This window comes from Hyla sarda, chromosome 3 (assembly GCF_029499605.1).
Source record: "Hyla sarda isolate aHylSar1 chromosome 3, aHylSar1.hap1, whole genome shotgun sequence".
NCBI classification, from domain to species: Eukaryota; Metazoa; Chordata; class Amphibia; order Anura; family Hylidae; genus Hyla; species Hyla sarda.
This window is the reverse complement of record NC_079191.1, coordinates 95,693,204-95,707,108: the sequence shown is the minus strand read 5'-3', so window position 1 is coordinate 95,707,108 and position 13,905 is coordinate 95,693,204. Positions and strand designations below refer to the sequence as shown.

At 43.2% G+C, this 13,905-nt stretch overlaps 1 protein-coding gene across 2 annotated transcripts in view; it reads left to right on the top strand.

Annotated features, from left to right (window-relative positions):
- Window positions 1-13,905, top strand: part of CROCC2 (ciliary rootlet coiled-coil, rootletin family member 2) — a 156,227-nt gene that overhangs the window by 78,291 nt on the left and 64,031 nt on the right. For both annotated transcript variants that reach the window (XR_008891056.1, XM_056564688.1), the window contains exons 11-14: window positions 2,564-2,653; window positions 5,013-5,201; window positions 8,150-8,340; window positions 13,564-13,746. Coding sequence is in view for 1 of the 2 variants with exons in the window: in XM_056564688.1 (XP_056420663.1) it covers window positions 2,564-2,653; window positions 5,013-5,201; window positions 8,150-8,340; window positions 13,564-13,746 (653 nt within the window). In the remaining variant the exon portion in view is untranslated. The remainder of the gene's footprint in view (window positions 1-2,563; window positions 2,654-5,012; window positions 5,202-8,149; window positions 8,341-13,563; window positions 13,747-13,905) is intronic.

Below are 13,905 nucleotides of genomic sequence, written 5' to 3'. Positions count from 1 at the left end.
CATTTTTTTCCAGGTGAAGTTGTTCATGGTGATCCAATCCTGGAAAACGTAGTGATGCCTTTACACTCACTTATTTTTTTTTATTTTTTTTTAAGCAAAAAGGGTTAATTTAAAACACACTATAGTAAAATAACCCTAATGTTTTATTTTGGATAACATAAAATTCATTCCTACACACATTAGGGGGCTGGGAATAAATAAAACAAAACTAGGTGTGTGTGCGCCAAAAATTTTGCGCAAAATGAAAAAAGTTAATCAAATTAGACAAAAAGTAGTAGTCTTGATTTTGCATAAAAAGGAAGTGTGGCTGAAATGCCAAAAGAACTTGCTGTGAAATCCGTACATAATCACAGATAATGCAAAAAAAGGAATTTTATTAGGAATTCATAGAAAACATATCTGACAACAGATTAACACCCCACCCCAACCTAAAGCGAACAAGCACCTGTATGGGATAGGTGGGTAAGGATGTATTACTAAGAGCCCATAAAGGACTATTTGTTCAAAAAATATAAAATGAGAAATATACAATGAATACCATAAAGAAGGCAAGGGAGAAGATTGGTATACTGTCACAACATGATAAAGTGCTAACAGTGTGCATTACTAAATACAGTGGTCCCTCAAGTTACAATATTAATTGGTTCCAGGACGACCATTGTATGTTGAAACCATTGTATGTTGAGACCATAACTTTATGGAAACCTGGTAATTGGTTCTGAAGCCACCAAAATGTCATCCAAAAATAGGAAAGGGTGAGGATTAAAGAAAAATAAGTAGATAAATAATATAGATAAAACAAGTCCTTACATATAAAAGTAATAAAGATCTGCTGGGAGCTGTAAATCACTGTCTATGTCAGTGTTTCCCAACCAGGGTGCCTCCAGCTGTTGCAAAACTACAACTCCCAGCATGCCCGGACAGCCGTTGGCTGTCCGGGCATGCTGGGAGTTGTAGTTTTGCAACAGCTGGAGGCACCCTGGTTGGGAAACAATGGTTTATGTAGAGGACAGGAGCTTCTTCAGGGTCCTGTACAGAACACACAGTGTCCCAAATGGAGCCGCCCTTACTTGGTGTCCAAAGGAGCAGCTAACCCTGGCACAGGTAAGGAGTAGTACAGAACTTGTAGTTCCTCCCTGTACTGTAGGGGGCGCTACCAGACAGCCAGTCAGTGCATGCACTTCAGTAATACAGGTAAAGAGTACAGAACATGTAATACCTCCCTGTACTGTAGGGGGCGCTACCAGACAGCCATTCAGTGCATGTACTTCAGTAATAGAGGTGATTTGCCAGTAAAATGCCCATTCTGATTGGTCAGTTCCTCCAGTTGTGACATGTTTCACAGATCTGGAATGTCTGTAGCATTGTATGTTGAGTCTGGTTTCAAGTTACGATGGTCCAGAAAAGACCATTGTATGTTGAAACTATTGTATGTTGAGGCCATTGTAAGTTGAGGGAGCACTGTATACATTAAAGAGGTACTCTGCTGCTCAGCATTTGGAACAAACTGTTCCAAACCCTGGAGCCGACGCCGGGAACTTGTGACGTCATAGCCCCGCCCCCTCATTGTGTCAAGCCCCGCCCCCTCAATGCAAGTCTATGGGAGCTTGAACCAGACTGGTAATTCTCAAGGTATTGTGACGTCACGCACCCTCCCATAGACTTGCATTGAGGGGGCGTGGTGTGATGTCATGAGGGGGCGGGGCTATGAAGTCACAAACAGCAGAGTACCCCTTTAATAAATCAAGAAACAATGGATAAGAATTACCCACCAAGATACTAAAACTAAAGTTGCCAAGGTGTTCCCCCACCTCACACTCCAACTCCTTTTGCCCGGCTTCTTCCAGTACGAGGCAACGCCTGGTAAACGGGCACAGGTCAGAATTTGGATAACTGATCAGAGACACACATCTACACTATGGCAGAACCATAATTTTGCTCATGCACAGGTGGCTGGCTGGGGCAGCCTTAAATTGGTATAGAAAGGCAAGGATAGTTGGAGGACACGTTATTAAAGTGCACACGGCCCCTTAGGTGGCAGCTAGTGCACGCGCTTGGCTCCTGGAGGACAGTCAAAGAACTGCAGCCATGGTGGAAGCAGTAGGAGAGGCCAGGAGAGAAGAAAGCCCCGAGCAGGGGTAGTTGAGCAGAGAATGTGGCCCTGTGCTGGTGAGAACATGCCATGCAGATGCCAACCGCCAGTGCACCCTGAGCACAGTTAAATAGAAAAATACTTTAAATAGTAGGTCACAGTACTCATTTTAATAGAGTGATGATCTATCATGAGAGGTGGCCATACTGGCTCCATCACAGTAAGGCCTGTAGGGAAGAATGGAGCATGCTATGTTTTTCTAAACATACATCATATGGAATGTATACCTTCATTTGATGCATACAAAGATACAATTAAAGGTTTATACCCCTTTATGTCAGCTGTCCTATGGGATGGTACAAAACAGAGCTATAATATGGCCCTGTGCATGACCATGAACGATTACCTATTACAAAGATTAACAAAATGGAACCATATATACATAAGTCACCTATATCCTATCTGTTCCAGGAAAGTACTGGCTGTAACACCTGGCAAGAGCTGGAAGGTGTCAGAGAGGAATGTGAATCACTGCAGCAGATCTTAAATACCATCACTCAGGTATGTAGCATTGTAATGCAGAATGGACAGGACACACAAAGATTTTGCTCTATAAATGAACTTTTTTTTCTTGTCAATGTTCCCAAAGACCACAGATCTTGAAAGGAGTTTTCAGATTTTAGAAATTAAAGGGGTTCTCCACCATAAGGAGATTTTAGTACATACCTGGCAGACAGTAATGGACATGCTTAGGAAGGATCTGCGCTTGTGTTGGGGCTAAATGGCTATGTTGTGAGATTACCAGAACACTGTGGTTGGATTTTTGTGAACTGGTAATTCCTGTTTGAGTTTTCTTTTTTGCCTACAAATCCCATAATTCCATTTTCCTCCATTTTCCTCCCTCCAACACATCAGCCCATTGAAACATAAATGAGCTGCATCCATTCTAAAGACCTGGGGTTTTCAATCAGGGTGCCTACAGCTGTTGCATTAGTTGCAGATTGATCCCTCCACCCAGGGCTCAGCTGACTAGTGAGTCAGGTCTCAGCCGCATTGCAACCTGGGAAAAATCTGAGACAACAGTCATTTTGTTTTTCACTTTAGTTCATGCTCAAGGTCAGTCCTGCCGTAGAACTATCATTCTACAGCAGTGGTGTCCAAACTGTGGCCCTGCAGATGTGGCAAAACTACAACTCCCAGCATGCACGGACAGCCGTGGGCAGTAGTTTTGCAACATCTGGAGGGCCACAGTTTGGACACCACTGTTCTACAGTATGTTAAGTTAGGAAACCAGAGTAAGCTGTTGATTACTAAGAAGGACTGCTCTGTTCCATATTGGAGAGGTCTCTTGTAAAGGGGTTGTCTCATCATAGACATACAGTAGCCAATCATCATAGACATACAGTAGCCAATCATCATAGACATACAGTAGCCAATTAACAGCACATTATGACAAGGGAAGCCATGGCTATGGCCTCATGGTAGCCATTCTAAACACCCATGGTGTAGTGCAGTGGTCTTCAACCCTGCAGACCTCCAGATGTTGCAAAACTACAACTCCCAGCATGCCCGGACAGCCGTTGTCCGGGCATGCTGGGAGTTGTAGTTTTGCAACATCTGGAGGTCCGCAGGTTGAAGCCCACTGGTGTAGTGCATTGATGTGCTAAGTCCACCAGAGCAAGCAGGAAAGCCCCAGTAAGGGTCAAACTTGAAATGATCCCACTATTAAGATCTACTGTACATAACAAAGTGTATCTGTACTGAATGACCAAACACAAAAGTACAGCAGTCCCTCTTGGTGCTATGAAATGTGAAAGCATTGAATATTTTTGTAGTAACTATTGCTATAACTACTTTTACTATTCAGCTTCAAAGCGTACATTAAAGGGGTACTCAGATGGAAATTATTTATATTAATAATTTTTTTTTTTTAAATCGACTATTGCCAGAAAGGTAAACAGATTTGTGAATTACTTTTAAATTAAAAAATCTTAATTCTTCCAGTACTTATCAGCTGCTGTATGCTCCACAGGAAGTTATTTTCTTTTTGAATTTCTTTTTCTTTCTGACCACAGTGCTCTCTGCTGACACCTCTGTCCATGTCAGGAACTGTCCAGAGCAGGAACAAATCCCCATAGAAAACCTATCCTGCTCTGGACAGTTCCTGACATGGACAGAGGTGTCAGCAGAGAGCACTGTGGTCAGACAGAAAAAAAATTAAAAAAAAAAAGAACGCTAATAAGTACTGGAAGGATTCATATTTTTAAATAGAGGTAATTTACAAATCTGTTTAACTTTCTGGCACCAGTTGATTTAAAAAAAATGTTTTACAGTGGAGTACCCCTTTAAGTTCCATCTGTATGACCAAAACCAAAAACAGCAGCTATTTGCCAATCAAATTGTGTGTGCCAAGTGTATAGGCACATTAGTTGTATAGGCCCACTAAAATATTTAGAGATGAGCGAACTTACAGTAAATTCGATTCGTCACGAACTTCTCGGCTCGGCAGTTGATGACTTATCCTGCATAAATTAGTTCAGCTTTCAGGTGCTCCCATGGGCTGGAAAAGATGGATACAGTCCTAGGAGAATCTTTCCTAGGAATGTATCCACCTTTTCCAGCCCACCGGAGCACCTGAAGGCTGAACTAATTTACGCAGGATAAGTTATCAACTGCCGAGCCGAGAAGTTCGTGACGAATCGAATTTACTGTAAGTTCGCCCATCTCTAAAAATATTCCGGGTGTAATTTCTGGCTGGACTGTAAGTCTAATGACCTGACCTGAGAGCGTCATAGGTGATCGTCCATATCATGCTTCTGTGGAATTGTCCTAAAGCATATTAACATAAAGCATATAAAAACATTGTTTAGACCTCTCTTACTTGATTTGCTTTTGTATTTACATGTTATATTATTTTCAGATGTGTCAAGCAGATACTCTGCCCGATACTGTGAATACAGAGGTAGATGGGAATGCTGCTGATGAAATGGGACGTTCTGTATCTCCATCCAGCAGGAGATCTCCGACTCGTATGCGTTCACCTCATAGACAAGACACGGCCATTAAGGCAGTACAGAGTTCTCTACAGAGACGCCGGGATAGAGAGAACGTAAGAAAGGGCTCATATACAAATTCATAATGGGAGAACTTTGTGGGTGATAAGTGAATTTCTAATATATCTACGTCAGCATATATGTGTGGAAAAAGCAGCACTATGAAATCTTAATAGATTGACAGAATTATTACGACTTGGTTAGAGGCCCAAAACACTGGACAGCAAACAAAAACACTTGCAGCACTCCTAGAGCGGTGAAAAAAATCAAACTGTGCTCTTTATTATTTTTGCAGTAAAAAATGTCTTTAACAGAGCAACGTTTTTATTGGCTCTTTCTAGTCTTTCTCAAACAGTGATCAACCATTGTACAGATATACATATATATATATATATATAAATATATATACATGTGGGAATATCTCATTTCCTGTGCATAGTTATGTATGGGGTCTATCTTGAATAGATAGACATATATCATACATTACACCATGCATATATATATATCTCATATAACAGTGCTGCAGTGTATTTGTGCATAATTATTAACCCCACCACCACCTAATGTGATATATATATATATATATATATATATATATATATACATAATGCTGTTCATAATTACAGATATATAACACATGATCACATGGAGGGTTAATAATTATGCACTGTAGCACTGTTATATGAGATATATAGGCACATTGTACTGTATGACATATGTCTATGTATTTAAGAAAGACCCTAAATGTAAATATACACAGGGTATGAGAGATGTGTTTATACATTTTTATGCTTTTGTACTTTTTAAGTCATTGATTGATTTATTGCAAAAGACTGGGAAAAGCCAGTTGAAATGTCGCTCCGTTAAAGACACTTTTTTCCATCATCAGGGCAGTTCCCTTTGCTTCTTCCCACCCCACCAGTCTTGACCGATAGATTTCTCCTGTGTGAGTATAGGGGGAGATTTATAGATCATGGCTGGTAGGGCAAGAAGCTGGGGACCTTCCTGATGACTCATGGTTCATTAATCTGCATGAAAATGAGGACCGCTATATTAACCTTTGTATAATTCCTGGCGGTTTATGCATCTCAGAATCTGATCTGAACTTAAAGGGGTACTCTGCCCCTAGACATCTTATCCCTATACAAAGGGTAGGAGATAAGATGTCTGATTGTTGGGTTCCCACCGCTGGGGACTCCTGTGATCTCCCTGCTGCACCCGGCATTCATTTAGAGCATCGGGTGTAGCGCCGGAGTCACGTGGCATCACGGTCACGCCCCGCTCGTGAGGTCACGGTCATGCCCCCTCAATGCAAGTCTATGGGAGGGGGCATGACGGACGTCATGCCCCCTCCCATAGACTTGCATTGAGGGGGCATGACCAGTATGTCACGAGCGGGGTGTGGCCGTGACGTCACAAGCCTCTGCATCGCCAGTCATCCAGCATGGAGTGAAGTCTCCGTGCGTCGGATGTCTGGGGTTCCACAGCTGAGATGACGGAGGTCCCCAGCGGCGGGATCCACGCAATCACACATCTTATCCCCTATCCTTTGGATAGGGGATAAGATGTCAATCTTATCTCGGGGCGGAGTACCCCTTTAAACTGTGGGCAAACAATACCTTGAGAATGGCCAGTCTGCTTAATGCTGACAGGAAAGTGACAATAACTTAAACCATGCAATACTACAGTGGAGAAGACAATACTCAAGTATATCATCCTATTGTATTTGCCTTGGATAAATCTCACTTTCTGCTTCACCTTGCAGATTAGAGTGTTAGAATTTGGCATCACCTCATAAATCCATCCTCTCTTTCATACATGGTTAAATCTACTTGTGGTATAATGGAATGGTAAATGTTTTTGTGGCACAATTAGTCCATTAAATGTCACCAACTTTATTTTTTGATATGTTGTAGTACTTATGTACTACAACATATCTCTAATATACTTTTATAATTTTTTTTTTTCATTAAAATGGTTTAATTTACTTTTAAAAACCGGCCACTGAAAAAGGACTGATTTTGGAGTGGCAATCAGTCCTTTTTCAGTTAGGCTGCACTCGTTCCCTGCCTGTCAATCAGACAGGCGGGAGCGAGCGCATTGGCTCCCCAGCCACTGGCTGGGAGGCCACTCCTCCCGCACATCGCCGCCGCCTCGTTGCCGTCGCTGTCCCAGCACGCCCGCTGCCGGACTCTGCAGTAACTGCAAGTGTAATGAGGGAATGGGGTATGCGGGGCGGGGGGGGGGGGGGGGAGGAGGGAACGGGCTAGTGCCATAGCGGGGGGGGGGGGGGGGTGTTACGGGCTAGCGCCATAGCGCCGCTTGTAACTAACTAATATTTTATCTACACAGGGTGCCTCCAGCTGTTTCAATACTACAACTCCCAGCATGCCCTGACAGCCAATAGATGTCAGGGCAAGCTGGGAGTTGTAGTGGTGAAACAGCTGGAGGCACCCTGTGTAGATGAACTAAGGGCAGAAGTCAGCCCCAGCAGGCATCAGTGACGTGGTGCCTGCTGGGGAAGTCTGCCTGGTAGTGAGCACACTGCCAGGCAGACAAAAGGCATTTTTAATATAGTAAAAATAAAAATTAAAAGCAGGGAGGGGGTTAGGGATAGATTGGCAATAGACAGGGACAGAAAAAATAATAATAAGATGGTGGGAGCTACCCTTTAAGTATCAATGAAATGTACATTCAGTGCTCTGGGTAAAGCTTTACCTAGTACTAAGGAAACCTAGTAAACACAGATGTCAAAAAGTATAGGGCCAGATATCCCAATGCCGTCTTCTTTTTACATTTTTTAATAAAGCATTATTTTGTTAATTTCCATTTTCCCAGATTTTACACCTGCAGACTGTATACTATATATTTTATTCATTTATTCTCATAGTGGTATGTGTTCACAGTATGTTTTAAACATTATTCCTGGCTTAAGACCACATAGCCGTGGATATGCACAATCTGACAGTCTGTCTATACATTCACCGCTCTCGTTCTTGGGCAGGAGCTGCTCTCTGAATTGGCGAGTGCACTACAGTCTGTGGAGGACACCAAGAGGCAGCTGATGGAGAGTCTGCAGGATTCAGAGAGAAGAGGACATGAGTTAAAAAGGGAGAAGGATGAGATCAGTAATCTAATGGAGAACATAAAACAAGAATCTCTGAGATGTCAGTCCAGTCTGGAGGCTCTAAAGAGGTACATTAGGTTTTTCTTTGGGTTCATGACAGGGTGTGTGTGATCACCCTGGAAGATATCTTTTTTAAGTACTTGCAGCATGTTTAAATATGAATATATTACTAAATATTGTTATTTTATCTCCTGTGCATTTACATATTTTGGTGGTTTGGGGTCACATGCTAGAGGTGAGTCTTTAATTGTATTGTCAGTGTTTTGAATGTAATGCTCCTTAATTTAAAAGTATTGTCTCATCTTGACCACCTCTTTCTTATCTGAGTCCAGCACAGTATTCACTGACTGCAACATCTCAGAAACTGGTTGTTATCACCATTCAAAGCAACTGCTGGCCATACAGTTCCCCTGCAGTGGCCACTGCAGGAGAAATGTGGTACTACATGAGTGCTATTCAGATACATTTATGTAATACATGAGAAGGTCTAATCCTCAGATCTCAGCTGTGACTTATATTGGGGTATCCTAAGCTTGCACCGCATCTATGACGTTGCTATAAAGGCTTGACCAGTTTATCAATACACATTACCATAGTGCATATTTATAAGCCTGACTTGCAGTCAACTGTGGGATCTGATTTGACAGCTAGATATAATTCGTGCTGTGAGAGTCCTTCTTCATCCATTGGGTAGCTTGGTATTTAACAAAACATAGTCTTGGGATTGATTTGGAAGCAGCTTATGCTGTCTGTGTGAGGGCTCAATGAAGAAACCTTAAAGGGGTACTCCCTCCCTAGACATCCTACAGATGTCTGTTTGCGGCATCCCGCCGCTGGGGACCCCCGAAATCTTCCTGCTGCACCCGGCGTTCGTTTCGAGCATCTGGTGCAGCGTCTGAGGCTCGTGACATCACGGCCATGCCCCCTCATGATGTCATAGCCCCGCCCCCTCAATGGAAGTCTATGCAAGGGGATGTGACGCCCCCCTGCCATAGAGTTGCAATGAGGGGGCGTGGCAGTGACATCATGAGCGGGGCGTGACCGTGACATCACGAGCCTCCTCCCAGCATCACCAGTCATATGGCACTGAGCAACGTTCGCTCTGTGCGCCGGATGTCTGGGGTGCCACAGCCAAGATTGCCGGGGTCCCCAGTGGTGGGACCCCTGCAATCAGACATCTTATCTCCTATACTTTGCGTAGGAGATAAGATGTCTAGGGGCGGAGTACCCCTTTAAAATGGACACATTTGCCTCTATGATATCGGCTCCATGATCTATACATAAAAAGTCAGATGACAGCCGAAATAAATGTGTACCCAGTTGTTCTGTATAGAATTTATCTAAATAATTAGAGATGAAGCTTTGAGTCAATAGAGAACAGCTCTGCCTCAGCCCGCAGTACATTATATGCTGTAAAGATTACCTGCACAGCACTATTATAGCTGCTAGTAAAACAATATCTGGGATCTGGGATTTTCCTGCATTGTTTGAGTCTACATTTAGGAGTCCCTGAAGGAAGGACGGATGTTTATCTCACTACATTGTTTTGTTGTAAGGGCACTGGGTTGTATAATAGCACACATATGTATTCTCAGCACAGCATGCAATCTAAAGTGAACCTGACCAAAATGATTCCCTGATACATTAGGGAAAACACGCTATTTTGTTTAGATTCTGGTGAAACATCTGCTAGCATGTCGTGATAGATGATAAACAGCTGGTGATGTCCCGTGAGCGCAATGAAATTCCACCCAGCGATATATCATTAAAAAGGATTTTATATCAGTAAAAATTGCTCATATTTTATTGGAGATGTATCATATTGACGGGGGCGGGGGGGCAGGGGTGTGGGGGGGGGCAACGGTGTTCAGGAGCCTTTGCTCCTCTTCAGAGTACGGTTATCATTGTCAGGATGAGATGCCTTTGGAGTCTTTGAAGCAACTCTTAGGCTAAGTTTCCACTTGGTTTTTTTCTGGTAGTTTTTGGAGATCTGCCCCTGCAGTTTTTGAGCCAAAGCCAGAATTGTATTCAAAAGGAATAGGACATATAAAGGAAGGACTTACACTTCTCCTCCCTTATGGATCCACTTCTGACTTTGGCTCAAAAATAGCAGTGGCAGATCTAAAAAAACTGCCATAAAAAAAACCAAGTGGAAGCTTAGGCTGGGTTCCCACTACGTTTTCTCCCATACGGGAGCGCGTACAGCAGGGGAGAGCTAACACCTCGCGCTCCCGTATGCCTTCGTATGCGCTCCCGTATGTCATTCATTTCAATGAGTGAAACGTTCGGTCCGGTCGGCTCATTTTTGCACCGTATGCGCTTTTACAACCGGACCTCAAACCGTGGTTGACCACAGTTTTAGGTCCGGGGAAAAAGGGCATACGGCGCAAAAATGAGCCAAACGGACCGAACGTTTCACTCCGATCGGCGCATAGAAAGGCATACGGGAGCGCATAGAAAGGCATATGGAAGCGCAAGGTTTTAGCTCCCCCTGCTGTATGCGCTCCCGTATGGAGAAAACGTGATGTGAACCCAGCCTTAGATGGTTCTTGGAAGGTATAACAATAAATAGCAACAATAGCATACTAGAATAGTTATAAAAGAAAACGTTTCTTCAGGTATGACTGGTATAATCCATCACTTCCCATACACATATTCTTCAGAGCCACATATACCTTGTGCAATTTTTCATTTTGTACACATTGGGGGAGATTTATCAAAGCCCGTGTAGAGGAAGAGTGGTGCAGTTGCCCCTAGCAACCAATCAGCTCGCTTCTTTCATTTTTCACAGGCCTCTTTAAAAATGAAAGAAGCAATCTGATTGGTTGCTATGGGCAACTGCACCACTCTTCCTCTACACGGGCTTTGATAAATCTCCCCCATTGTATTTCCCTATGTTGCATATATATATATAAAATATATATATATATATATATATAAATATGTCTGTGTGTGTGTATCTTGAACAAGTTTACAGCTGCACAGTCAGGGTTTAGGGCAATGGTCTCCAACCTGCGGACCTCCAGATGTTGCTAAACTACAACTCCCAGTATGCCCGGACAGCCGTTGGCTGTCCGAGCATGCTGGGAGTTGTAGTTTTGCAACATCTGGAGGTCCGCAGGTTGAAGACCACTGGTTTAGGGTCTAGCAATCAGATTTACTGCAGCACTCCAAGGTTCAAGTGACCCAAGTGTTTTTTATTCCATCAAGTGTGAAAATGAAGGCAACATTACAACTTAAAGTGGGTATTCCAGGAAAAAAAAACTTTTTTTTTATTTTTTATTTCAACTCGCTCCAGGAAGTTAAACAGATTTGTAAATTACTTCTATTAAAAAATCTTAATCCTTCCAATAATCATCAGCTGCTGAAGTTGAGTTGTTCTTTTCTGTCTGGCAACAGTGCTCTCTGCTCACATCTCTGCTCGTCTCGGGAACTGCACAGAGTAGAACAGGCTTGCTATGGGGATTTGCTTCTACTCTGGACAGTTCCCAAGACAGGTGTCATCAGAGAGCAAAGAACAACTCAACTTCAGCAGCTCATAAGTACTGAAAGGATTAAGATTTTTTTTTTTTAGAAGTAATTTACAAATCTGTTTAGCTTTCTGGAGCCAGTTGATATATATAAAAAAGTTTTTTCCTGAAAAGGCCCTTTAAGGGTCTATCCACACATACAGTATACTGTGCAGATTTGATGCGCAGGGATTTCAATGGAAACTAAATCACTGAATACAGCTTTAAATCCTGCGCATCAAATCTGCACAGGATACTGTACGTGTGAATAGACCCTAAAAGAGACTCTGGAGAGAGCCGAAATTTTGCCACATGTTTACACCTGATGAAATAAAAACACGCATGAAGATATGTAATATCCAATAAGTGCAATGCTTCTCTCCACCGACATCATCTCGGTTTGGGGGGTGTTAGTGCTTACTCTTTAGACTCTTTAGTCTTAAAGGGGTATTCCGCCCCTGGCATCTTATCCCCTATCCAAAGGATAGGGGATAAGATGTTAGATCGCCGCGGTCCCACTACTGGGGACCCCGGGGATCGCTGCTGCAGCACCCCGCCATCATTACTGCACAGAGCGAGATCGCTCTGCACGTAATGACGGGCGATACAGGGGCTGGAGCAGTGTGTCGTCACGGCTCCGCCCATCATGAAATCACGGCCCGTCCCCTTAATGCAAGTCTATGGCACTGGGCGCTGGACCGCCACGCCCCCTTCCCATAGACTTGTATTGACGGAGGCGGGCCGTGTTGTCATGAGGGGCGGAGCCGTGACGTAACGCTGCTCCAGCCCCTGTATTGCCCGTCATTACGTACAGAGCGATCTCGCTCTGCGCAGTAATGATAGCGGGGTGCTGCAGCAGCGATCCCCGGGGTCCCCAGCAGCGGGACCCCGGCGATCTGACATCTTATCCCCTATCCTTTGGATAGGGGATAAGATGTCTAGGGGCGGAGTACCCCTTTAAGGAAGAAAACTGCCCACAATTGACTGATAGATAGAGACAGTTTCTTTGTCATTGTCACCCTCTGCTGGAAGATCCAAAACCCATATGACCTGTTCTTTACTGACCATATTGGCCTATGTGGTGCTGTCATCCATTAAACTCTTTAAGGGTGGGTTCACACCACGATTTTTCTATACAGTTTTTGGATACGTTTAAAAAAAAAAAAAACGCATGCAACCGTACAGCAAACCGTAGCCATAGACTTTCCATTCAAAACCGTATGCCCCATATTGTATACGATTGTCTCCGTTTTTCACACTACACGGTTTATTACTTTTTTTTTTCTGGACAGAAAACCGTAGCCTACCATGGTTTTTGGTCCGGGTGAAAACCGCATTGACCCGTATACGTTTTTTTTAAACATGGGAGTCAATAGGAACCGTACAGACCTGTAAGTGTGTACGGTTCCATCCAGTTTTCACCATACGGTTTTTGACTGCACAGTTTTTTTTCTTGGAATTTCAATCAAACAAGTGAAACTTTATTGATAATGAAGTGAAAAGTTCAAAACGTATACAGTTTTTTTCTTAAGAAACGGATGCAACCCGACATCATTTTTCAAACCGTATACACATAAAACCTTGTACACACGTTTTGAAACAGTTTAGTCAGGTTTTGAGGAATCCGGTTTTTAATCAAAAACCTGATAAACTGTATTGCAAAAACGTGGTGTGAACCCAGCCTTACATTCATTCTTTCTGGTCTTTTTCTTTCATATTGCTTACATTTCGATACAATTTAAACAGTAAGAACACTAACCAAATGTGTTATTGTCCTCTCAGAGAGAAAGAGGCAATAGAAGAGTCTTTAGGGACAGCAAAACAGAGGACAGAGGCATCCCTGATGGAGATCGAACGACTGAAGGCTGTGAACACAGAGTTACTACGGCAAAGGGAGGTTCTGGAAGAGCAGAAGGAGGAATTGAGCAGAGAGCGAGAACGTAACCAGAAAGAGCTGGAGAGAGGGTGAGGAAAAGGAGGCAACTTCTTCACCTTTGTTGTGTTCAATGCATGGCACCAACACCACTACACTGAAATAATAAAGCTAAAGCTGCAGAGGATACCTAAGAGTATAGACATATTTGACCAGCAATGTAGCCGGGATATTAGGGCTTAAATGATCTG